The sequence below is a fragment of the Montipora foliosa genome, chromosome 5 (genome assembly GCF_036669935.1).
Source record: "Montipora foliosa isolate CH-2021 chromosome 5, ASM3666993v2, whole genome shotgun sequence".
In the NCBI taxonomy this organism is placed as follows: Eukaryota; Metazoa; Cnidaria; class Anthozoa; order Scleractinia; family Acroporidae; genus Montipora; species Montipora foliosa.
Window position 1 is genome coordinate 30551919 of NC_090873.1, and position 27500 is coordinate 30579418.

General features: G+C 41.4%; 1 protein-coding gene across 1 annotated transcript in view; it reads left to right on the top strand.

The window, feature by feature from the left end:
* Window positions 1-2419: 2419 nt before the first annotated feature.
* The window catches only part of LOC138003110 (C-reactive protein-like), a 43705-nt gene continuing 18624 nt past the window's right edge, over window positions 2420-27500 (top strand). Inside the window, exons 1-3 of the mRNA XM_068849058.1 lie at window positions 2420-2775; window positions 7998-8215; window positions 16889-16913. Coding sequence (XP_068705159.1) covers window positions 2640-2775; window positions 7998-8215; window positions 16889-16913 — 379 coding nt within the window. The 5' untranslated portion in view covers window positions 2420-2639. The remainder of the gene's footprint in view (window positions 2776-7997; window positions 8216-16888; window positions 16914-27500) is intronic.

The window sequence follows — 27500 nt, forward strand, 5'->3', positions numbered from 1 at the left end:
ATTGAATGGGTGAAGAGATAAAGGGCTCGTTTCATGACAGGAACCCATAAACCAGGATCCTGCAACTCCAATACTGACTAGGGTCGTGTTCTATTGGGATCAACAGTTTTAACCGCAACCGGTTTCGGTTGAAGCGGTTGAAGTTTCCCAATAGAACACTTTTCCAACCGTTTTTGGTTGAAACGCGGTAACTCCTGGGAATAGCTATTACCAGACGTCTCAGCGTTAAGTTGAGGCCCGAAAGCAACACGGCAGGAGGCCCCGGCCGACTTTAAATGGCCTGCGTAAACGACAGCGGTTGCTGCCAATGACTTACTGACTAGTAAGATTTGGCCTTCACGAGTTGTCATTCTCATGGGGAATAATTTATCATGAAAGACTAGGAAATCAATCTAATAATAACTCGGTGCATGTGTAAAAACGCCGCTCCACAAATACAATGAAGTTGTACGTTCCTAGTCGTGGGCTCTTTGTGATGAATAATGGTTGCAGAATACTGATTTGTTTAGTTTTGTTTGTTTCTTTTTTTTAATTTACTTTTTTTTTCTTTTTTTTTGGAATCGAGGAAGTAATTATAAGGGAAATTTTAATAAAAAGTAAGCACTTGTAAGGTGAAAAAGCTATCCTGATAAATTTAATTCTTAGGTAAAATTGAATACATTAACGCTTTTGACAGTTGGAGCGTAGACATGAAAAAGGGAAACGCGTTTTCTACACACGAGAGTCGAGCAAACACATGTAAATTCGCTGTAAACACAAAGATGAATAATTTACGTTTTTCATTGTTGTTATCTGCAAGCCGGCATAGCCGTTTCTGTGGTCTTAATCGGTGTCGGATTGTCTTGTCATTCATTATTGTCTGAAGACACAATTTGCAAGCACCTTGACTTGAAATTAGTTATGTTGTTTTTAAGAATTGAAACAGGTGCACCTTTGAAGACACGTGAAAGTTATTTACTACAGAGAGCATATTTCAAAATGAATTGATGAAAAGAATAGTTTACAGATCGCAAAATTCGCGGTTGAAAATCAAAGTACAAGCCCCAATTGGCCCATATCACTCAATGTCCAAACAAAAGATTTTGCCCGTCGAACCTCTCATTCAGTGTGAGGCTGGACGGGCAAAGACAAAGCCTTTATACCCCACGGACTCCAAAATGGCCGACGAGTGATAAAGGTGAATTCTTGTTTGGCCGAAAACTAGAATAAGAACGGAGCAAAACAAATATTAATGAACCGGTGCGATACCATGTAAGACATTTAACGGAAAAAAGTGTTCATTTAAACTCGCCAAACCACAATGATTATGCTGTCTCATTACGACCTGCTGCAGCTCCTGATTTGTGACATTAACACGTACGACTACTAGTTCAGATTCGGGCGTTGAAGGACGGACCAAAGGAGAAGTTATGTTAAATGATAAAGAAATTTGTGACTCTCGTTCTTGTGTTTTCATCAGGGGTGATTGTGTCCATTTCTCGGAAGTTTGAGGTTTAAAGGAAGGTGGGTAGGGATACTGTGACTGGCTTCCAAACTAAGGCGTTGATGAACCTTTCCTAACGTTAAGTCCGCTTTTTTTGCCAAAAGTCTGGATCATGTCCCGGGGGAACAAGGAACTGAGTATTAATATTTATTCTATAATGTGCAATGATTATGAAAACGTATTCATCGAACAAGCCAAACGCCAGTTTGCTACTGCTTGAAAGGGCGCTAAAAAAGAAAGCAGTTTTCTTTGAAAAACTCTGCCTTGTCGGAAAATGTTTGATGAACCAACCACACTGGCAATTGTGTTGGATAATTCAAAGACAATCACCAACGACCGGCGGTGTCATCAACATCTTGGGGTTTAATAATGGTGGTGCCAAGTGGTCTTGAAGTTGTCTTCATTATTCTTCAAAGCAGAGAAACATCCAACCATGTGTGATTTTCAACCTGGTTGCAGTTAGCGCCTATTATCCTGATAACTGGAAACTTTCAAAGATCCTAGAAATGGACCTGTTTCGATTTGAATGATTAAATGTCAAGTGCTATAAATAATTACTTCCCCAATTCATTGCAGAAATATAACATTGGGGTTGGAAAGGGAAGCTGAATGAATAATGAAAAACAGCTTAATTAAAAAAAAGAAACGAGTAAGGAACATTTGGCGTTCGAACATTCGGATAAAGAATTTTGTAGTTTCCGTAAAGAACAACGAATACGGAAAAATGAATAACGAACAAAATTTCAGTAATGAGTAATGAATAACTCGGGAAAAAATGGAAGGAATAATAAATGACTGAGATCCATTTATCCGCTTCCTTCCCCGAATATAACATGCATTTATGCGTATTTATTCGAGTTATGCAGGTGGGATTTGTCAATCAATAAATTGAATCAAGCTATTTGCATCTTTTAGAAATTTTAAAACAATTGACTCTGTTGCATTTCAACGAAATGGAAAAGCTTGGGGCACAGGCAAAAAATCAATTGTGGGATTCCAGATTTCATGTTTCATAAACAGAGATCCATTTGCCACAGGACTGGTGCAAACCTTAGACAGCGCTTAGCAACTCCTCTGTCCGTTCTTTTTCCGAGGGAATTTACGAAGATATCGAAGGGAAATTGCATTGTCACAAAAATATTATACGTCTGATACAATGAAAGGCTCCAGTTTTGCCATCTCGTGCATATGGTTCGCAATATCCTTTTTGATCGCCGCTTTCTTCCTTTTTGCGGATTCGGCCATAAACAGAGGTCCGACAGAACGATCTGCCCAATTTCAAGCTTTTGAAGGTAAATTAACAACATAGATAGTAGTTTTAAGTTTAAGCTCAGGTTATCCGGTCAGATTCATCGGAAAAAAGTAGTAGACAAATTGATACGTAATAGGAGACGACAACAAGGCCACAATTCCAGTTGCATTTCGTCCCCTTAGGAGCTACAAAACAATTGCTGAGTAACATGCAATCTGAAACGCGTTTCAATTCATTTGATTTTTTTTATTTGGTGGCCTTCATTCAGTAATCGATATCGGTGTCCTCTCCGATGATATTTAAGGACATTCCCGTTTCTAGGCTGACATGTTGATCATTTTCAAGTTCCCTAACAACTTCTTTTCACCGCAAGGTTAAGAGTGCACCCTAAGCATCTGACAGCTTTGTAATGCAAATGTTCACTGAAATTAATCCCTGGGGTCCGGCTGAGTTAGTATCTAGATGGGGACCTAAAAATTATACCCCTTCGTATAACAGAAGCATTGGACCGAAAATTAAATTTTAACGCTAACAAATGCGAACGAAGCAAGGTACAGATTTTGTTAGCTTGCTTTATGCAAAACAAATATTGATGCAAAAGTAGATAAATATTGATACACAGTTTTTAGGAAGAGCAGAAGGAAGTTTCCAGGACGGTCGATCGAGAATAAAATATTTTGCCATCAGCAATAAAATTTACGACATGAAAACAACATTAATTTTGAACCGCGAATATAAAAAAGTTACGATCAGCGACAAACATTTTGGGAGAGTTTTGCTACGTTCAATTTTGTTATTTTACTTTTGGCTGCACAAATAAATCGCAAAATCGAAAGTGACATCGAATTTAGCGGGCGCCGTGATCAAGTTACCGCGGCATGTTTACTCGCGAAACAGTGAAGCATCTGTGTCAAATGATGGCAAGATACTGGTAAAGTTTGACCATAAATGTGCGAATTCAACACAAAGATCAAAAGTTTGACTCTCCAAGACGAGGTTATTTATCACAAGGTAATTCCATCGTTTTGGTAACAGCAGCTACTTTATTATTTATCAGCGTCACAATTTTTTGCCGATTTTGGGGCTCATTTTGTTGAAACTCAAGCACGCTTCCAACAGACCTGTTTATTTTCGTGGCTTATGTGCTTCTTACAGTGCACTACAACATATTTCAACACACATATGCAAATTTGTTAAGCTCGAAAATTAAAATTTCACAAAACATGGAAATCTCACAAAAATCTTTTACAGCGAAAAATTTATTGAAACAAACAACATATTTCCTATTAGAGGCAAAAAACCTTTCCTATTTCAATTGCGTGCGTGCAAACGAGACACAATCGGTGTCACAAAGCATATGCAATTAAATAAATTTCTGACAGTTCACATCAAACCCTTTTCGAAAGAACCTTGACCGTAAATAATAAAGCACAAAAGAGACAACAAGCTTTCATTCAAATAATTTTTCACTGTCACATTTCCAATTTTTTTTTACCTTTGCAGAGTTGAGTACAAAATAAATGTTACTTGCCAGACAACTTAGATGCGACTTCAGTAAACAGTGAACAAATCCACTTAAGGTCTTCGATTCCTTCTCTGTCTTTGTTGAACCCATAAGTTACCAGAGAGATTTCCATTTGGTTTCAGTGTTGTACATAACACCACCTTGGCGAAATATTAGAAGTACAGCTCACTTTGATTTCGGCTCGACGGGCGAAAGATTGCTGTCGAAGTCCATTACTCCTCGCTTTTTATATTTCACTGCCTGTCTTGACGTTCAATTCTTGAGCTCCATATGGGTATGTTTTGTTTAAAGATGTACTAAAACGCCATGCGCGTTACAATGACTTTCGACGCCATTGCAGGTTATTTAAATGTCCTTCCGTGTGCACCAGAGAAATCTACGCATTACTCTAGCCCCCTCAAACCTAACAAAATACGCACAGAAGACTCTAGGCACAAAGACACTACTTAGCAGGGGAGTGACAGGCAAGACTTTTACCGACACGGAAAAAAATTAAACTAGACCCTCCGTGAGGGTACACTGGGTTGCCTGTGGTACGTGCAGCGTTCCAGGCAATTTTTTTCAAGTTGGAGTTTGTAGCCGATATAACGCGCGCTCTGATTGGCTAATTGTGACTAGCCCACGGGCCGATTACGGGCTTGCAAAAACAAAGCAAAAGGTAATTAAAAAACCATATAATAAACTACTTACTAACCGAGCTAGCTCGAGCCGTACTGGGGAATATTGGCCCAGGGTCGTTTTTGTACGGACCGAGCACAGCGAGGTCCGTACTGCCACGACCTCGGGCCAATATTTCCCTGGCAGTACGGCCCTCGCGCTCGGTTAGTAAGAAGTTATTAAGGGGTCACTCAGAATTCATACCAGCAGAGGCCCTTTGGCTCACAGGTCCTCACACGCTCGTACGACGAAACAGATCCTTTTCTGAGGTTAAAAACCTGGCTACCGGCCTAACTCTTTTTCCTACTTTCCCAACCGCGAGAAAACCGCGGTAAATCAGCCATCACCAAAAAATGTTTTTTTTTCCTCATACAAATATTTAAAGTTAGGGGGAAAAAAATACATCATTTTAAAGCTAAGAAAATAAGCTTGCCAACAGCATATAACTTATTTACAGACAACTAAAACATTTTATAAAAGCGAAAGTTGAACGAAAAAATTTAAGAAAAATAATAGTAAAATATGTTTTCCAGGCAAAATTTGGTCATTTTAGCGTTGATTACGAATTTTTGGATGCAAAACTAAAATTTTCTGCAATTTATCTGCTTTCTTGGACATAAATTCGACCGAAAACTGATGAGGCACGAATATTTTTAGAGTTTTTGGAATAATAGATAACGTGGATTCAATGCGTAATGTGATAATGCGATAAAAGTGTCAAATTTGCGACCCATTGCTAACGGCAACGGAAGCGATCGCATTACGAATAATTAACCTCTGTTGCCAAAAACCACCCAAATAACCGGTCAGTGTAAAACGCAGACTGCAGCCTACAGACTGCAGACCAGGGATAAAATGCAGACCGCAGACTGCAGACTGCGCGTTAATAAAATAATAATGAAAAAAGAGTTATAAGTGTTAGTAGCCGTTTGTACTTTCACACTGAAACCCCAACACAGTTCCCATCGCTTTGGTTGCCCCACCGCATGTTTTAAATCCGGATTTTCATCGAACTCCATAAGAATTGAAGCTGTTTGAATCCTTGGTGTTGTTGGAAAAAGGATAGTTTCGTTAAGTGATTGGATTACAGTAGGTTTATTTGAAGAGAGAGGGTGTAAAGATTATCAGTCAGGCGGGAAATGTTGTGAAAGAGATAACTGTGCATGTAATTTCAGTTTTAGTTGTAGATTAAAATTGTTGTTGATTGTCTTTCATGGCCAACTGGAAAATATGGACTGGACTCTGGACTGGACTCTGGACTGGACTTTGGACTGGACTCTGGACTGAACCCTGGACTGGACCCTGGACTGGACTTTATTAAACGAAGTTAATATTTAACCAATAATATAAAGATTAACCGTTTCTATTTAATTATTAACCAGCGAGAATGAGAATGAGAATGGATGTTTTTTTCAAAGGAACATAAACGAAAAATCTAACAATGCTGCCCAGTAACTTTCAGTCAAGTCAAGGTACTATTACGTGAACACTGTGACGACGATATATCTCATGCGTGCGCTGTCTAAAGAATATAAGGAATGTAGTCCAATTCAATATATTCGATATGTTGAGCGCGATCGCATTGCACACTATTTCTACAGTACAATTGAACCAGCTAGAACTGCAAACTAAGCACTTCAGTTGTTTACAGCGGTAGATTAACGTTACAAACCCCGCCACTTATACGCTTTGCTACGATTGCCTGAATACTGCGAAGTTTGAAGTCATCACGTGACAGTGTTCACGTAATAGTAGCTTGACTTGATTGAAAGTTACTGGGCAGCATTGTTAGATTTTTCGTTTATGTTCACTTTGAAAAAACATCCATTCTCACTCACATTCTCGCTGGTTAATAATTAAATAGAAACGGTTAATCGTTATACTATTGGTTAAATATTAACTTCGTTTAATAAAGTCCAGTCCAGGGTCCAGTCCAGAGTCCAGTCCATCTTTTCCAGTTGGCCGTCTTTCATCACTGTAAACTGTATACAGTCAGGGGCACCCAACGAGAATATAGTTCAAAACCACTTAAACATAGCATTGTTAAACGTATTTTAGTATTTAAACGGTAGATATAGGCATATTTTTATCCCCTAAAAATTTTCCATCTGTTCGGATTCCCTAGCTGAAAGTCTAGTGATCCGAAAATTATAGGGATCAAAACTTACCTTTTCGAAAATTTCAACCAGAAAAAAGGCCCCCGAAAATTCTAGGTGACCTTTTTAGGGTAACAATCCGTTAAAAATGATCAATTATACCATTTTTTAGATGTTCGAAAATCCTAGGACAGGCAGGCAAGCAAGGAATTTTAGAACAAATGCTCCGAAAATTCTAGATCTCAAATCGTCTTCCGAACAGATATCTTCCGAACATTGACGTTGGGTGCCCCTGTACAGTGTCGTGACATTGCTTTCTTTCCAGTTCCGGCCTGCGGTTGTCGTGTTGGTTAGAAAAAGAAAAGTGATTTTATTTGTTGAGTTGAGTTGCTTCGCTAATAAACGTGTGAGTTCGATAATCCACGCCTCAGGTTTTGATGGAAAACTACAACATACAGTAATGACGATTAATTTTGTACTTTATGCAGAAGCATAATTGTCTACATATACACTATATTGCTTTCTGGGGTAGAAACGGCAGCTCCACTTTTATGCTCGGCTAAATCTATATATTAAAAAAAAAACGCGCTTGCGAGTTGCAAAATCTAAACAAAAAAATGGCCGGCTGTAGTTTTGACGAGAGCACTAAGGACTGGATGAAAGTTTTTCATATCTGAGCACGAGTGCAAAATGTCTCCCTTCCACGCACGTTACCATTCAGCAAGTCTTCAGGCCTCGCTTGTTCTAAAGGTGGATGACGCTTTCCACCGAGTAATTCACTATCCAGCGGATAAACACCAGCAAAACCAATTGAGTTATCAAATGGATAGGGATTTATCCAGTGGATAGCGCTATCTACCCTTCGAACAACTGGGGCCTAGTTGGCATTCATCCATCCACTCATCCATCCATCCCTCTATCTACCCATTCATTTTTTTTTTCAACCAGCCATTATCTAATCTGAAGCCTTTTAACGAATTTCAGGCTATGTGCTAGACAATAACGCCATCGCTTCCTACCAAGTAACGTCCGACTTGGAGTGTAGTGCAAAATGTTTGCGAGACAAAAGGTGTTTCTCATTCAACTATAAAACAGCACTGAACAAAATGCCGAGTGAATGCCAGCTGAATCACGCTAACCGATCCACTTGTCCTGATTGTTTCAAAGTCAAGAAAGATACCACTTATTACCAAGATGCTGAGGTAAAAAGTACAACCAGTCGATTTATTTTCATGGTTTTTTACAGTGTTGCTTAGCATTATAAGTATTAAGGAGAAGTAAAAGATATTATAGTGAAAAGCGAACAAGCAGGCTTGATCGAAAGTCACTACTGACTTTAGACTTGCTCCAAGTCACCCTTTTGAAACCCTTAGATTGAGAAATCAAAGCGAACGAGCGACGAAGTCGCGAGAGGGCGACTTGTTTCACCTGCAGGGATTTGAATCATAATTATAAATTCACGGGGGAAAATTGATTGACATACTCTATTTCATGGGTCATGGAGTTTGCTGGACTTTCAAAGTACAAAAAAATACAATTATTAAGTAAACACTGCACTGAAAAGTTGTGAAATGCATAGATCTTTAAAAAAGTAAAGCATTTCTGAGAATTACGCGAGGGCGCAAGGCTTTTGTCCGCAAATAAACTTATATAAAATTACTCAAATTTATGATGGATTCAGTCCATAATTTTCTTTATGCTTCCTTACCATTTCGCAATACTCTCATTCTAGTGACTTTCGTCGATAAAAAAAGGTTTTGATTAAAAGCTTCAGTTCTCGAAAAACATTTCTCTAAGAATTCAAGAGATTCTCTGCACCTTGCACCGACCGAGTCGGATATCCTTCAGTTCACCGGTAGTACTTTCTGGGCCATTAATAATGGCAGCTGTTATGCCTTGACCTCTCAATCTGGCGACTTGGTCCAGAATTTGTTTTTCATTAAAGACACAAGTGGGGCCACCACAAGAAAAACGGACGATAATAATCCCTGGGCCAAAACCCCCCAAAATGACATTTTGGAACCACTCAAGGGTATTAATGTTACCATACATATTTGAAAACTGCAATTACTCTAGTTTAATACTATATATGTATAATAGAAGTGCTTAATGAGTAGCATAACAGGTATTACTATACATTATTGTCACCAGCTCGATTTTGATTGGCTATAAGCACATAGCTAATTCTTGCTTGCTCTTTTTCTCTTACGTCATACCTACAGACAATAGATTTTAGACATGTAGAATTGACGTCATACCTACAGACAATAGTTTTATGCAAGCAGAAGTGACGTCACATAATACCCTAACCAGCACAAACTTTGGCCTTTATAATTATTGCTATCATGTGAAAACCGAATCCAATAATTGTTAATTATCACGTGACCAAGTGAAGCCACTCATTTCTTCTGAATTTGCAGAAAAGAAACAATAACTGCTAAACAACATTTTTTTATTGACTGATTTCGCAGAATCGACTTGCAACCAATAATTTGGTCAGATTCCATTGTTACAAATACTGGAATTTATGTTGTTGTTAATATGATTGTTCCATTGAAGTGTATTTGAAATAGTGACACCTAATATTTTAGCATGTTCTACTAAACAAAGTTGTTTTGTATTAATTACAATAGGGTCAAATTCACTTCTAGCAACTTTGAAGTCTACAATTAATTCTTTACACTTCTCAACATTGAACTGGAGTTGCTTCTTCTAGGGCTTGCTGAGTTTTCTGAGCATCGTTTGATTCAAGGCTATGTTTCGCAACTTCGACTTAGTGGCTGCTTTATATTGATTCTCGTTGCTCTTCTTTTGAAGACCGATCTGGTCTCAGCGGTACGAGTTCGTGTAATTTATCTAAATGTTTGTCCCGTGGAGGCTTCGTTAGCAGGAAGCCTCAAGGTGTTGAGACTTAAAGGGAACGTCCAGTTAAACAAAAAAATATCTTCAAATAATAATTATAATAATAATTTTCAGTCAAATCAGTCAAATTTGTTTTCAAAGAAAGCGTTTGTATCCGAATTATATAAGTTTTAGACTCGCCTATTTTTGTTTTCAAATTTCGCGGGCACCGCCATCTTGAAAAATTGTGACGTGTTACGGTTGCCTTATTGTTATTAGACAAAAGCTCTTTGTGTCAGAACAATAGGGCAACCGTAACACGTCAATAATTCAAGTTGGTGGCGCCCACGAAATTTGAAAGTGAAAACAGTGATTTTCAAATTCAGTTTTTCTGATATAAAAACCTTTTTGAAACAAATTCCGAGCAAATTTATGTTGCTGTATTCATGGCCACTGTCTGGTCCTCTCTTTTCTCTCTCAGAATTCTTGATCGGACTATCTGGCTGTCTGTTCCTTCATGCAAAATCATTTAAAGCATATTGTCAGCCACTTGAGCAAATGTTCTCTGGTCGCCTCTTATCTTCTGTACCATTACCATTCCTTCAATAATTCTCGCGCTTGGCTGTGGTATTACATCTGCTGCTGGTACATCCTTCAGGATCTCTGGGATGCTTTCACGGTTTGTTTACCTCAGCGATCCATCAGTCGAAGCTAAGGCCCAAGGCAGAGGTACGAGAGGGTGGCACAGTACATTAGTTCATTTTCAACTTTCTGTTCTCAGCAATGATGATCATTTGGGCAAACAGCACACGATCAGATTTAATGATCACTTCTTTACTAATCCCCCTTTGAACTTATCTTTTTTTGAGAGATTACCAAATGTTTTAAGTTTAAGTTTTGTTATATGGTCTTGGAACTTCAACTTGGGAGGGTCAGACTCACCCATGTCCTTTGCTAAAAGTCTTATAAGCCTTTTCTCCTAAAGCCTCTGCCTGAAGCAGATCCTTCTCTCAGGAGTAACGGGTTTACCAGTACTATTCGACTTCCTGGAAGATCGGTGAGCTGGAAAGTCGTTGGGGTGCCCAGGAGAAGCATTTCCTTCAACTGTCGCATGAATATGCTTCGATACGCCGCTATAAGGTAATATTTGCTCACGGCTCCAGGTTTCAGGCTAAATACCTTTGGGTCACCAGGTGTTTGCGTGTCTCTGTTAACCGTTTCTTCACAGGTTTGGTCGACAGGTATTCTGCTGAAGGGGTTCATGGGTCCTATCTATACTGAGAACCCACCAGACCTCAACTATGCTAAAGCTTCTGGATGTTCTTTCTCGCGGTGAGACGTTTCTGGTAGATAAGAAGCTAAATACCTTGCATAGTTTACGTGGTCGTATTCAAAACACCATGGGATCATTTTGCTTTAAGTTATTGTTGAAACATGGAGCTCTCAGTTGCTTTCGCTGGATGCTCTCAAAAGCCCAAGGAGAATGTCTACCTGCTCTAAGCAATATAACTAGAACTCGGATAGCTTGCCGTTCTCGTGACCGAGAAACTTCATGTACTTGTCAAAGAGATGGATGAAATCGACACTAGAAGTGCTGGTCATCTGCTTCATGAACTGATCTTCACAGATGTCATCATACAAATCGGCAGTCTCACTAAAGAAGTTGTCAACGATTTTCTTGGACTCCTTTTGATTCTCCTCTATCGAGATCCTGAATCCTTGCCACGCTAGTCTCATAAGTGCTTCATACATAAACTTGTGGAGTCTAACGCACCGATTGTATCTACGGCCATCTAGAACTCCTGCAAAAGAACCTTCTGCTATCGCACCAGATTCAAAGGAAAGAACTCTTAAGCCACCATCTTGGCAGCACTTGCCAATTATGGAACTTGCCAATTGTGGAACACACTTGCCAATTGCAGCACTTGAGCCGCCAATTGAGCACTTGCCAATTGTGGAACACTCCCATCCTCAGGACGGTATCTTTGAACCTCTCACTTTGCTTCCACTGGATATCAGTTGCCTTTGCGTACAATGCTTGGCCAAAGACGAGAACGATGCTTTTAAACTTGAGAGTATTCTTGATCTTGAGAGACTGTACTAGGACCTTATTAACGATAGTCATGTTTGTAGCAAGTGGGGCAATAGTCGGAAGATATGCGATGACATCCTGTGAGACTTAAACTTCGTTACGGTCACAAATATTAAATCCTGTCCGTCCACTCGCTTTTTTCTTCTCTTTTGCACTGAGTCGCAGTAAGATCCAAAGCAAATTCTTCTTTCTTGCCTCTGCCAAGATCTCTTCAGCTGTTACCTCGACGAATGCTCTCGCGCGAGGACCGCAGCGATCACCAGCATTGTAGGGAGGGACGACTGAAGGATCAGTGCTTCTTTTCCTTGTCCTCGCTTGCACAATTCCAGGTGGTGGAGGAAGACTCGGACCAAAATGCCTGGCTTGGACAACAATCCCATTTACTCAATGGGATGTTCCCGATGCAGAAAGGGTTTCCTCTAATCGGTCGATGTTATCCCACGCCTTATGGCTTCAATTAGGTTTTCTGTCAAATCAAATGATGTATTTTGGCTTTTAACGAAAGAAATGTCTAGACTTGAAATGCTGTTAATTGTTAAATATGCCGATATATTTGCTTTTGTAAACAAAGAATGTATTTAAAATAATTCTTATTGTCAGCCTCCTTTCTAAAGCTACTATTTTACGATTGCTATCAAGCGAATTTGGAAAATCTTTCACATAAGCTTTCATCAGATATATTTCATATTATCTTCCCCGGATTGATACTGCGAAGTTACAATGGCCCATGGACTGATATATTTGATTTCTTTTCAACGTTCCCTACCGTTGTTGCCTCGAACATAAATGGGGCAATCTCAAAACACAGTGATTTGCCTGATCCCGTTGGAGAATGAAAAAAAAGATCCTTTCCTTTCAGAGGGCATAGATAGATTCTGCCCGGCAACGTTTGAGCAACTTTTTCAATGTTGAGCAACTTTTTTAAATCTGACCAACATTTTCAATTTTCCGAGCAACTTTTACCAAAATTAATGTCTTATTAATATCACGTCGACATCGAAATGTCGATTTTATAGCGTTAACTTTTATAACCAAAGTTTTTACAACCAAAATTCTTGTTAGAACTTTTACCAAAATGACAATTTTTGATATATTTTGCAATTTCGAATCAAACACCGAACGAAAAATCTTGCTATAAGCACAATTTTCACTTTGTAATTGGGTGTTCTATGGTGTATCGTCCATATATGGATGTCTCGTTGGATGTCCTGTGGTGTATCTTCCCTATATGGATGTCTCGGTGGGTATCCTGTGTTAATATTCCGAATATATAATAGCTTCCTGTATTGCTGAAGCAAAATGGCGGAAGCCATACAAGAAAGCGAAGACCTTATTCAAACTGCTAGAGAAAATGGTGCAGAGATGACGGAACCTGGAAGGGCTTCCATTTCGAGAGAACGTAAAGTTGCTAGAACATGGGGCAAGTACAAGGCAAGTAGGATGTCAAATCCAATGACCAAAACTTCGGTTCAAGACCGAATCAAGGAATATCCAGATCATTACTTCGCTTGCGTCAAAGGGCAGCTACGATGAGATGCATGTCACGAAATCGTTGCTGTGGAGAAGAGCACCATACAGAAATATGTGCAGTCCCGAAAACACTTGAATGGCATCGCCAATATCAAGAGGGACAAGCCAAAGCCAAAGTATCGAGCAATGTCTGCAAAGGCAAGAGAGTAGGGCTACTTTACCAACAGATATGCGAGTCTTGCGTTTTGAAGTAGTTGAGACACTCCTTAAGGCCGGCATACCAATTTCCAAGATAGATATGTTTTGCGCCTTCTTTTTGAAAAGTATGCCCATACTCTTACTGCAAGTACACACATGAAAGACATTATTCCTTCTGTGTTGGCAAGGGAACAAGAAAAAGGTCAAGGCCGAGCTTCAGGATGTTAAAGAAGTGTCGGTTATATTTGATGGGACTGCCCTACCTGGCGAAGCACTTGCTATTGTAGTGCGTTATGTCCAGGAGGATTTCAAGCCTTGAGATTCTTGCAAAGCCAATCAAGGGGGTTGAACTTGCCCAAAGACTGCCGTCCAATATTTCTGTTAAAATCTGTTGGATATCTTTGGGAATCCTCAAGACCTTCAAGATCTCCGCTTAGAGCTTGCCGCTATTGTTGATGCTGGTATTCACTTTACTAAGTCAACATATAGCCTTGAAGGTGACGGCCCCATGATATTTTCATGCTATGAAGATCTTTCAGTTGTTGCTCAAGCAGTTGGTGTAGGCCACTAACCTTGCACCTTGGCTGTTGCCAGAGAAATTGACAATGGCGATGCTGCCCTCCAAGCCAGATTGACTGATCAGGCTAAAGCATGTATCCAGCCAGGACTGAACTTTTTTCAAGAGAAGTCCAGCGATCATTTCCGCAATATAGTAAGTGCACTCAAGGTAGCACGCCTTCGTTACACAATTCAAGTTCAACTGTTAATGCGTAATGCTGCAGCACTCCAAGAATTCAAGAATTTTCCTTTTGTGGTGATAACACCATTGCTAACCTGGCAGCAGAGCCTCTGGGGTATCTTGCTGCTGCCGATGGTATTGTGGACTTAAGTGAGAAGCAGAAATTGGCAGCCTCTTATTTGTCATAGTCTTTGTTTGAAAATGAAAGGGAAATTTTCATTGCTACTGCTTGGACTTTTTAAGGAGCCTCAGGCAGCCTCTCATTTGTTATAATATATATTTTCAAAAATAGTAGCAGCTATATCGTATGAGTTTCATACTTCAAATTCCCAATTCAATTGAAAATACTGTTAAGACATCTCTAGCTCAGCGAATGGAAATGGATGTATTTTTTGACTCACTATGTTGCTAAGCCAACAAAATTGCGGCCCAGTGAGTCTCTTTTTAATACAAGACAAGACAAGACAAGAGGCCGACCGCAGTCGAAGGCAACCCGAAGTCTCCTTTTTCTTAGCTTCTACAGTAACTCCCGGCATCTGCCGTGACTCACTGCAGGGATGGGGGCCACTCCAATCCCGTTACATGCACAACGCATGCATGTTTTTAATAAAACCATATTGATTCAGTATAATTATGCCATATGGTATTTAGAAAAAATTGCTTGATCTTTTGAAGCTGCTGAGTTTAGAAGCTTGATTCTCTGTCATTTTTGATCATCCTAATTTCTGTAGACCAAGTTCTATCGCATCTTCCACATCTTCCATCACGACTCCCGATGAGACTTCAACAACACAGTCAGTGCAAAAACAATATGGCGTCCTAAAGCTTCTCACCATTTGAACCATTAATATTCTTAGAATTGTTGCCGTCACCGGTGAAATTTTGGCGCCAAGCAGATGGCAAAAGTCCTTTAAATTGACCCAACCAGTCGTCACTAAGCGGGAAAAAATTAAAAGGTCTTTGAGAAAGTCTAAACTGACATTAATTAAAGCGTCCAGATTACAAACGTCGTCAAGTGAATGTTCTGGCAATCATTATAAAGCGGAATTACCGAAATTTATTTCCTCGTTTGGCTTATACTGTATATGATTTTTTTTCATATTTGGTGTGGAGGATAAGAATTCCTGGAAAATGCGCCGAGTCCTTGAGAATTGAATAATTGAAACTGTAGGTCGAAACCCTTCCGGCCTTCTTTTTGGAAAGTCAGCAGTCGCTTATTCCAGCAATATCCATCAAATGAATCACGTCTTCGAGAACGTTCAGTGAGATAATGTAAAAGCACAAAGATAATAATTTTTAAAAGTACAACCTCATAACTTTAACACTTGCGCTGTCAATTAGATAGTTTTGACAAAGATAATGATTATGATTAACTGGAGCTTCAGGCTGTCCACAATTGGTGAACGTTAAGTCAATGCGTGAATCAATGGGTCACTCAGTTCGACTTTTTTTTTTGTCAAACTATAAACACAGGCGGACCACCCTCTGTTGGTGTTGTTATGAATCAGTACAAGGATAAATACATTACGCGGCTGAGATTTGCTCGGTAATAAAGTTTGAAAGCAAATAATTCAATGAAAGATCAAAAAAAGTGTCAACTGAATCCTGTGCCAGGATCCTGTGTTATATTTTAGTCGTTCCGAGCTGTTTGAGGCGTCATTTTCCGAGGTCTTTTCTCTCGACCGACGGTTAGACAGTCAAGAAAATTGGCAAGGTAGGTAGCACCCAGCCGCCGGCTTGTTACCTCGTAATGTTCAAGCTTGAACTGACGCCAAACCAGGGAGATTCTCACCTTAAAAACACCAGCATCCAATTAATTAGGGATGTCCTCATAACTTCGCCGAATGTGAACGTCATCTTTCGAAAATTCACCCGAGAAAGGCGATCCTGAAACCCATAACAAAGCTTTCTCAACATGATCGGTGCAAGAAACCAGGCCAAAGGAATTCGAAGCATTTGAGTCTGTTCGATTTTGCCAATCAGTGCAACGCGACCGTTGGCAGTTCCCAGCCCCTCCTGGCAGTTCCCAGTTCCCAGGCAGTTCTCCTGGCAGCTCTCAGTTTGTTATGGATTTCAGGTTAGCCTTTCTCGAGTGAATTTTCGAAAGATGACGCTCACATTCGGCGAAGGTATGGGGACAGCCCTAATCGATTGGATGCTGGTGTTTTTAAGGTGAGACTTTCACTGATTTGGCGTCAGTTCCAGCTTGGACAAGACGAGGTCAAAAGGCGGCGGCTAGGTGCTATCTACCTTGTCAATTATCTTTACTGTCGGTCGAGAAGAGATCTCGCAAAATGACGCCTCAAACAGCTCGGAACGACCAAAACAACATAACACAGGACTCAGTTGACACTTCGTTTGATCTTTCATTGAATTATTAGCTTTCAAACTTTATTGTTGAGCATATCGCAACCGCCTTAATGTATTTATCCTTCTACAAATCGATAACAACAACAACACCAACAGAGGGTGGTTCGCCTATGCTATAAACATCAAGAACCAACTTGAGAGTCTTAAACCGTTTTTTTCTTTCAGATAAACAATTGTATTGGAAATGATGGTAAGTAGCCTTGTCAAATTTTATCTAGCTTGTAACGTTTCATTTTTTTAATTAACGTGTACGTGCACTGAGCTGCGAGTTGTTTCAAACGATGCTCATTGGCCATTGCGAGGCATCTGTTCTCATAGGGACCAGTAGAGATGGTTTTTGTAAATTGAATTCTTCCGTCTGCTATGTTTCAAAAACGTTCGCCGCTTCCACAACTAGTGAGTCAGGAACAAAATCTCAAGTGATATCATTTATGATACCGGATGCACTCTCTTAATATCATGGTCCACTGCACTCAACTAACTTCAGTCGTTGGAAAACCAGTCAATTAAAGGCAAGTTTATTTGCAAAGTTAGTGAGACGAAAGTAAGACCAGAGTTCTAAAACACAGGCACTAGGCAGCAACAAGCTGCCTCAGATATAGACTTGCACAACAAAACATTCTTCCTTCGGCATCTAGCCCTCCAATTCCTTCCATAGGATCCTTGATATTCCGAGCAGGGCAGCTTTTTGAAGCTAGATGGGCGTGTCCACCCCAATGACCTCAAGACTCCAACCACGATCGGCACAACATCCGTTTCACTGACATCTTTCTAATTTCTTTTCAAGTCCTGAAACGTATATCAATACAGGTATATCAATACAGGGGCTGGCTTTCTTGCACAAACTTCGTGGTCTTTCGATATATTTGTATCCCACAGGAGCTTAAATTTATCTTTTCCCAAAACACTCTCATGGCACATGTTCATACCACACCCCTACTCGATGAAAATTACACTTTCCAGGAAAAGGTGCCAGTGTTGAAAAAGTGGTCCCAAAGGCCAATGCCTCCTTTTTCATTCTCTTGGATCGGAGACAGCCTGCTTTGGGCAACGGCTGACAGTATTATCTATATTGCTCGTGTTGGTTCAGTTATTTTGATACTGCTTTACCTTTCATGGGGTCCTTACTCTCTACAGCTCTTCATTTTTTTCATCCACCCTGACCATATGTCGGTTGCCAAATCGAACTATAACTGAGTTGCAATACGAGCATTCAGGTTCTTGAAGTTCTTGATCCAGACCGACCTTGTACAAAGTCAGATCCTGGCGCTTTCCAATTTGGTAACATTGATGCTGAGTAAAGATAGCATATTTTGGGCTGCCCCGACCATCTGGAGGCATTTCAGGATCCACAAATGTGGCACCTTGTTATATGCCTTCTGTAATGTAGTCCGTACAACCCATTGACAAATTTGTCTACCTTCCGGGGTAGGGGCCGTAGCCGAAGGGGAGGTGGGAGGGGCAAAAAATTCCACACTGGACCAGAACGGCGTAACTTGGCGAAAGAGAGCGAAAACCAGAGAAGCTTTGCATAAATAGGCAAATGAGTTCCCTGGGGACTTGAATAGCATTGTCTCAAAAACCCTGAACAAACAGAGGAAGAGACATGAGATGCGTCTCATCTTTCGTCACGGGACATGCCAGCCGCGCGGCCTCAATGCTAATTTTCACTTTATTTGAAGTTCGCGCGCGCGTGCACAACGCAACTTTCAAATTGTAAATCAAATACTAGGAAGCGTGGCTTAAAACATTAACGAATATTCCACTGATGAAGGGCACAGTCCCGAAACGTCACTTTCAGCAACATTCTCAACTTTTATCCATTGCTGTCGATTTCTCGCTGAAAAGAAAACTGCGTTTTTGGAAGCAAGATTGTGTGTGACATTTTTATTCTTGGTCAGGAAATGTTGAATTGAAAACTATAAAGATCAGAAGGTCAGCTTGTGTTTATTCACAGGTTATTGGATTCCACACCCGTTTGAAGACTGGGTAAACTTGAAAAAGAGCATTATAAGAGCATTTCATCTAATGCTACAACTGTGTATTGCGCACGCCACACGAAACTATGTTTAGTTTACTTTATACTCACTTATCCCTAACCGCTTGCATTATTTACCAAGAACCGGGAAAGCAGCGAATTAAACTGTCTTGCCTCGTTATTTCCATTGCGAACTGCTTGGGTATAAAATAAATATGGGTTGCTTGCTTATTAATTGAGGTCCAGTTATAAGTTCAAACAACTACGTAGGTACCACTCGTAGAATGTGTATTTCCCTGATGCCGATATCACTGCAAAAGAGTGGCTCCACGCTTCATAGAAAAGTGCTCGAAATAGCATAGTATTCTGCTGTTAACGTTTTTCTGATCGAAATTCATTTAATTTCACAGGATAATCCTCTTCGAGGATCTTCGAAGTGTATTTCATTTCCCTGACTTCCTGTAGTTCTCATGACTTTCCTCTTTATCAATCACTTTCTGAGTCCTAGCAACCAGCATCCATTCGACACTCTCTTGAAGATAAGCATGTAACGCCTTCCTCTCTTTGTCTACACATTCCTCTATTGCTATCAAACTTCTTCCACCTTCCTTCCTCCCATGGCAGATATAATCTTGCAACATTACTCCTTGTGTGCATGCATCCATTCATTTAACCCATTAATCAGATTGCCTCCATTCAGCTTAGATTTACACAAATCTTAACCCTCCTGAAATACTCTGCTGTAATCCTATTCTTCATTTTGGTTTTTCAATGTCTGGTCTAAGTGTAGCATTCCAAGATACTTGCAGCAATCCACCTCTACCCCATTTCTTTTTTATTTATCATGAGGTAGTTCTATTTCCGTACTCTCAACTTATTTTCCTCTATTAATTTCTATAATGTTAGCATGGTAATCTACTATGAGGCAGAACCGAACGCAACAACAACACGTTTAATCGAGCAATATGGCTGCGAGCACATGGCATGTCGCAAGGGCCCCTGGGAAACAATGGCTTACCCAACAGCTTACATCACATCTCCCTTCCAAGCAATAAGCAGTCCTCCAAAAGTTCAGAGAGGAACTCTCTGTTCAACCTATGAACTACGGTAGCTTTCTATCAGCTACAACAAATAACTAAGACTGTTTTATAAATGACAAAATGGTATATGAAATGAATCATATATGAACTGCGGATATGAAATCAGGTGAAGCTATGATCTTCGCAGGTGTACTCTGCGAAGATCATAGCTTCACTTGATTTCATATCCGCACTTCATATATGATTCATTTCATATACCATTTCCTCGTTGATTCATTCCCCACGGGACCATTGGAACCCACAGCTGAGCAGCTCCCAACGTCAGTGGCTTCATAGCTCAGTTGGTTAGAGCGTCGCACCGGAATCGCGAGGTCACGGGTTCAAACCCCGTTGAAGTCCAGAATTTTTCAGGCTTCTCTACGCAATTGTAAAAATTGCGTTCATAACTGCGAAGATCATAGCTTCACTTGACTGTTTTATAAGAAAATGAAAAAGCAAATAAACAGGCCAAAGTCAGCTATTCTCGGAAACGTTCTGGAACTCGTATTTCACTGCAACTTCGGGCACTTCTCCTTGGGCCAACAAGCGGGGTAGAGCACACTGGACTGCCGGTTCTCTCACAGGGGAAGTATTCTACGCAAGGTGTACTCTCCATTTCGCTGGGCGTTTCAGGGAGGAGGTTTAGGTGGCGCCTGTTTCTCCTTAGCTATCCATTTGGCGTTTCGACAGTGTAGGACCGAGGAGTACCAGCTTTATCTATCACGGTCCCCTCAACCATTTTACTGGGTAGCCAGACAGGATCTCCTGGTAAGAGGTCCGGGAGGCTCTTAGCAGAGTGTCGTCGATCAAAATTCTTCTTCTGTGTGGATTTTAGTACAGAATCCTTCTCCCTGAACTGCTCTAAGTAAGGCGAGTTAGGTTCCAGGTGGCTTGACAGGATAGGAAACCGTGGTGCGGATTTTCCTTCCCATCAGAAGTCCAGCGGGGCTGAGGCCACTTTCAAGGGGAGTGGCACGATATGCCATTAGGGCTTTGTATGGGTCTGATGCCTTCTCTAGTAAGTTTTTTACAGTCTGAACAGCAGGTTCTACCTCGCCATTTGCTTGGGGGAAATTGGGGCTTGACGTAATGTGCGTGAATCCAAGCTCTTCCTGAAACTTGGCAAATGTGTTCGCTGAGAACTGCGGGCCATTGTCTGACAGTAGCTGGTCTGAGATGCCGTGTCGCGCAAACATGGACTTGAGGTGCACTATTATGTCAAGTGAAGTAGTGCGGGACAGCTTGGCTACCTCAACATATCGAGATAATTGGTCAATGACAAGTAGGTACTGTTGATTTTTCAGCTCAAATAAGTCAGCGGCAAGTTTCTGCCAAGGCCGGTCAGGGAGTTCAGAAGGAATCGCTGGCTCCGCTGTGTTAACATGCTGTTTCATGCAGCTTGGACATCTCTTTACCACTTCCTCCAGTTGTCTGCTCAGACCTGGCCAGCATACTGAGGTTTTTGCCCTCTCTCTGCATTTGTTACCCTGATGGCCTTCATGAACTCTCTCCAGGAAATCTAGTCGCACGGACACAGAGATGACAAGACGATTGCCCTACATCAGTAAGCCTTAATTGTTGTATTGTCAGTTCATTTCTCTCTGGCCAGTATGGTTTCAGCGGTCCAGGGAGTTGAGATCTCTTGGGCGATTAGGTCGAGGAATACTCCATGATCTGCTTTGTAACAACACTTCATCTTCCTGTTGTTGGCACCTCAGCTCTTCCAGTCGATCCTCCGTTGCGGGCAGGTATCTGATAACCCAGTCAACATAGGCCATAACATCATTTTCCAGCTTCTCTTCCTGCTGGTTCAGAGGTTTTACGAGAGGCGCACGGGGTAGTGTGTCAGCGGTACACAGGTTTTTTCCCAGGTACATGTGAGATGCTGTAGGAGAATCGCATCATACGCATCCGGAAACGCTGCACCCTAGCTGGAAGTTCGTCGAGGTTCTTGGTACTGAACAAAGGGACTAGAGCCTTGTGGTTCGTTTCGATGTGAAACTTGAGTCCAATGAGATAATCTGCACAGCGTTCACTTGCCCAAGTTATGCCCAATGCTTCCTTCTCAATTTGGGCATAGCTCTGTTCTGTAGGACTCATGGCTCTTGAGGCGTAAGCGACTGGGCGCCATTGGTCATCATGGTTTTGCAGTAGAACCGCCCCCAGGCCATAAGAAGATGCATCTGTGGAGAGTTTTGTCTGACGGCTTGCATTATAGAGGGCAAGGGTAGGAGTGGAAGCGAGGCTGTTTTTGACAGAAGAGAAGGCCTCTTGCTGAATTTCACCCCTTGTCCAGTGGTTCTTGGTGCTCAGGAGATCTCTTAGTGGTTTGGTGAGCTCAGCTATATGAGGTTGGAATTTGCTCAGCTGATTAACCATTTCAAGGAGCCTTCTCAGTTCTGATGGGTCTTTAGGGGGTGCTATCTTAGTAATAGCTTCCACTTTCCCGGGGTCAACTTGTGTGCCCTCGGCATTGAAACTGGTGCCTAAGAATTCTACAGATGGTTTGGCGAATTCACCCTTTTCTTCATTTAAGGTAAGGTTAGCCTCTTGTAGCTTGCATAAAGTTTCTTTCATATGCTCATCATGATCTTTGAACGATTTACCGAAGACCAGGTTATCATCCATCTGGCACAGAGATCCTTCCGTTCCTTCCAGGACCTGTGAAATTCGCTTTTGGAAATGTTCGGGCGCCGAACTGATCCCAAATGGTACACGATTAAAGCAAAACCGGACGAATGGCGTGATGAAGGTGGTGAGCTTGGACGACTCTGGTGACAAGCCAATTTGCCAGAACCCTGAATTTGCGTCTAGTTTGCTAAATACTTTCGTTCCAGCTAATTGTGCTAGTGTGTCGTCAACACAGGGTAAGGGGTGGAATTCCCTCAAGATGTTTTTGTATAGCCTTGTTAGATGTACACAGATTCGATCTTTGTCGTTACCCTTGGGGACTACGACTGTTCCCGCGCACCATTCTGTTGGTTCATCAACTTTGGAAATGATGTGCATTTGCTCCATCCGGGCGAGTTCTTCTTTGACTTTCGAAAGGAGGGGAACAGGCACTCTCCTGGGTGTGGTAAGAGCGAATGGCTTGGCATCTGGCTTCAGTTTTATGACATAGTCAGGTCGGTCTAGTTTTCCGAGTCCAGTGAACAGGTCTGGAAACTGTGCTTTGTAATCTTTGTTTGCCTCTATCGCATTTATCTTCTCAACAAGTTGGAGTGACTCTCTTGCTGGGCGACCGGGGAGGGCTTGTCGGGCTCCGGTCACAACAAATATTTCCTGGCCTGTAGCCATTTCAGAATGAGTGATTTTTCCCATAAAGTAGCCATGGATAGGGGGGGCTGTATCTGCTGGGCCAAACAAAGTCTTGCTTGATTTGATCAGAGTTGGGGAAGGATGCAGTGAATTATAAAATTAATACTCTCAGGGATTATTGTCACATCCGCCCCAGCATCTATCTTGAAGGAAACAGGGGAGTTGTTTAAGGAGAGCTTTACTGACCAGATGTTTTCGCCTGCCTCGGTTCCAACTGCCCCTAAGAAGGCGTAGTTCCTCAACCGAGCCAACTGTGTTCGAAGACTTGCAAACGATTTCCCAGTTACCTCTCTTTGAGCACTTGTGGCAAGTTGTTTCCTTGGCAGGGCAGTATTGTCGAATATGTCCTAGGGTTTTTCCACAGTATTCACAGCGTCTCACCACTGGAGAATCTTCAACTTGATTCTTGAAGACTTTTGATTTTGACGGCTTCTCAAAGTTGACAGCGTCCACCTCGGCGAGTTCTTTGAAGCCGTTTTTCATCAGGGTTTGCTGTTTCTTCACGGCTTCGCTTTGTCGGGCCTGGTGCATCGCTTTCGTAAGCGTAAGATCGGGGTCAAGGTGAAGTTTTTCGGAGAGTTTAGAGTCAAGCAAGCCAACAACGATCCGGTCCCTAACCAATTCGTCCTGAAGTGTCCCAAAGGCGCAATGTTCGGCCAAAGCGGGTAAAGCTATGACGAAACTATGAACTGTCTCACCTTCCTCTTGCCGGCGTCGGTTGAATTTGGCGCGCTCAAAAATAACATTTCTGCGTACTACGAAATGTTCGTCAAACTTCGTCTTCACAGTGTGATACTGTTTCAGTTGAGTAGTTGATAACTTGAAGGAGTTGAGGATATCATCGGCTTTGTTGTCCATGGCGTAGAGTAAAGTGTTGATCTGGCTTTCTCCCTCTTCTTTCACAAGGCCTGTTGCGTGGCGAAAGGGGGCAAAACGTCGGCTCCATTTAGGCCAGCCCTCTGGATGACTGAAGTCGAAATTTTCCGGAAGCTGAACTCGGAAGGACGTCATTGTCTTTCACCGCTTCTGACACCATATAATGTTAGCTAGGTAATCGACTATGAGGCAGAATCGAACGCACCAACAACACGTTTAATCGAGCAATATGGCTGCGAGCACATGGCATGTCGCAAGGGCCCCAGGGAAACAATGGCTTACGCAACAGCTTACATCACAATTTCTAGGACTGCACACTTGTCAAGTCCAAATGACATTTGGATGTCCCCAGAAAAGTTTCTCACCGTTTGGACAAGGGAGCCAAGTTGGTCTTTCGCACCATATAGCTTTATATGATCCATATTCACTTTAAATCATCCATGAACAGGAAGGAGGTGGTTAATCTTGCTCTCATCTTTCTCAATACCAGGATTTGTGGCAACATGATAACAATAAAGAGTAATGGAGATAACGAGTCTCCTGGGAAGATCCCTCTCTTGATGTCAACTTGGCCAAGCTCCCTTCCACCTGATGCCAATAAAGGTCGCCAGTTATTCATGCTGTTACTGATTAACTTTATGAAATTTCTTGCTGCTCCAACCATGTTCAAACAATTTAGGATACAGGCATGAGGAAAGACATCGTATGCTTTCCTGAGGTCAATTCACGCCATTAACAAGTTAGTCAGTCTTCTCCGAAAGTTCTTCAGGATTGCCTTGTCTACAAGCAGTTGATCTTTCTTCCCACTTGATCGTCGTCTGCATTCTTTTTGTTCGTCAACTAGCGATCCATGTCTTTCCCGGTGTATGTCAAGTTTTTTTCCCATTATCCCTGTCAAAAGCTTCCACATTGTTGGCAGGCATGCAGTAGGGCGGTAATTGGAGACAGTTCTTTTCAAATCATCCATTAAGATACCGTGACATTTCCAGATTGTACTCCTTCTTGAAGGAATGCTTAGAGCTTAGGGTGTATTTCATTCAGAGTCCCAAGCCAAAAACCTTGGATATAGTCAGAACCGGCTGCCTTCCACTTAGGCATCTTTCTCACTCCAGATCGTATATCCTCCAATGTAATGTGAATGTCCTGTTGCGCCTCTGTCGTCCTAAGTCCTTAAGCCAAGTTGCGTTCTCATTGTGGTCCTCTGCCCAGATGTTACTCCAAAATTATGTTGCTTCAGTCAAATTTGGTGACTCAGTCTCTTATCTTTAACTTGTTCGAAACAGATTGTTTTGAGTGTATTGAAGGCACCTATCCTCACACGCCTTCATCTTGATCACACCTGCTTTGGTCTTTTGTTTCAGCACTTCTGAGGCATACCAAGTTCCCTTCCTTTGTAGCTGATGTTTTCTATTCAGTAACATTCTCTTTGCTTTGATCTTGTATTTCCTTTCAGGGGCACCCAACGTCAATTTTCGGAAAATATTTGTTCGGAAGACGATTTGAGATCTAGAATTTTCCGAAAATTTGTTGTAAAATTTCTTGCTTGCCTGCCTTTCCTAGGATTTTCGAACATCTGAAAAATGGTATAATTGCCCATTTTTAACGGACTTTTTCCCTAAAAAGGTCACCTAGAATTTTCGGGAGCCTTTTTTCTAAAATTTTCGAAATGGTAGGTTTTGATACCTATAATTTTCGGATCACTAGACTTTCAGCTAGGAAATCCGAACAGATGAAAACTTTTTAGGGGATAAAATTATGCCTATATGTACCGTTTAAATACTAAAATACGTTTAACAATGCTATGTTTGAGTGCTTTTGAACTACATTCTCGTTGGGTGCCCCTGTCCTTTCCTTACTTTCTCGATCTTACATAAATCCTTACGCCATGATTCGATGTTTCTGTTGATTCGTCTTTTCCGCAATGGTTCTCCCTTTTTGAACTACTTGCAGAACAAGACATCACGTCTCGAGTATCACATTCGACGCACGTATAGAAAATGTAAAAACAAAATAACAATGTTTAAGAATCTTGAAATATATTTCGCTCTTCGAGCCTCATCAGTCAAAAAGAACCTCATGTAAGACGCATTAAAAAAGGTGTGTGTGTTCCTAGATGTCATGTAAGCCAACATGGGGTAACCTATTTTACGTGGTCTCGCGCCACTATCGCGCAGGCAACGCGGAAACAATTCCACTCGCTCTTAGAGTTCATCATAGCCTGCGAGCAGGCTCTGTCTCTGCGGTGGGAGAGAAGGAGAGCCTGCACGCATCCCTCTGAATTTTGAATGCCACCTCCTGATGTAACGCTGAGAAAGCTGTCAAAAATTGGCCAATCAGCGCGCACCAGAAGTAAACATTGAAAAAAACAGTAAGCCACGCGTTGTGTATTTCTAAATTGCTCGAGGCAGAAACTCCAAAAAAACTGTAAAGGAAGGAAGCCTTCGCCAGAAAATCCTAACAACTACTGCTGATGCTGTAAAGCGTAGCTGAATATTCTGTACGGTAATTCGTCGGAGTCCCTTCCACGGAAAATGTGTTTCGTTCGTCAGGGAAAAAAATTAGCACACAAACTTGAAACGACTGGAATCGTAACAGAGAAATCCGTTTTCCCTGACCGCATCTCCACCGTGTGAGACTCGTCGACCACAACTGCTGCCAAATTTCGGTAAAGCGAAGCGGAATTATCTTTTTAAATTTATTTTAATGAAAATCAGACATTACAACTACTACATCACACTTAAATACTAGACAGATATTCTAATTCCTACACCAGTTTATTTCAAGGCTTATCGAGTATTTGTGATTATAGATATGTATTTTGCTAATTCAACAATTTGAAAATTGGACTATTTTGTTTTCAAGTGTATCGGTGTCACCCAGGAGATCGAGGAATCATTTGTGTAGCCGCCTTTTCGGCTTAACCAAATACTTGCTAAAATCGTGTAGAGTTCCTTTATCGTTCTCTATCGTTAAATCGGCAACTGAGGCAGCCGAAAGGCCCAAGTTTTTGTCCAAATGTAATCAGCGATAATGCTTTGTCGAGGACAGGAAACTGCCACGGTGACATGAAGTCGCCCTCGTTGTATTTTGGCCGCTACAAAAAACAGTTGGGGAATAAGACTTTTCCCGAATCCTGTGGATAACAGAGATAGAACTTCCTTTCCTTCCAGCTGAGAAGCCATTGCATCGCGTTGCCCGACCTTTAATTATGTAAAGTTACGGTAACATTCTACAATTTCTGACCAGCCAATGGTGACGTCACCAAGTAATTTAATTTCAGCCAATCAGTATTTTGCGTCCAAACTTTGGACGCGACCTTCAAAATACAAAGCCATGCGGGCAGGCCCTCATTCTACTACCCCCAGCCCATTCCCTCAGAGGGCCTGCTCGCTGGCTAAGTTCATCAATGAACCTTCTGGTACTTTGTCTATCGCTTTTCTTTCAACATTCCCATTTTTTTCAGTCGTAACATAAGTGGCTCCATATAGCAAAGAGGTCAACTCGATTACGTCTCCAGTATGGGTGT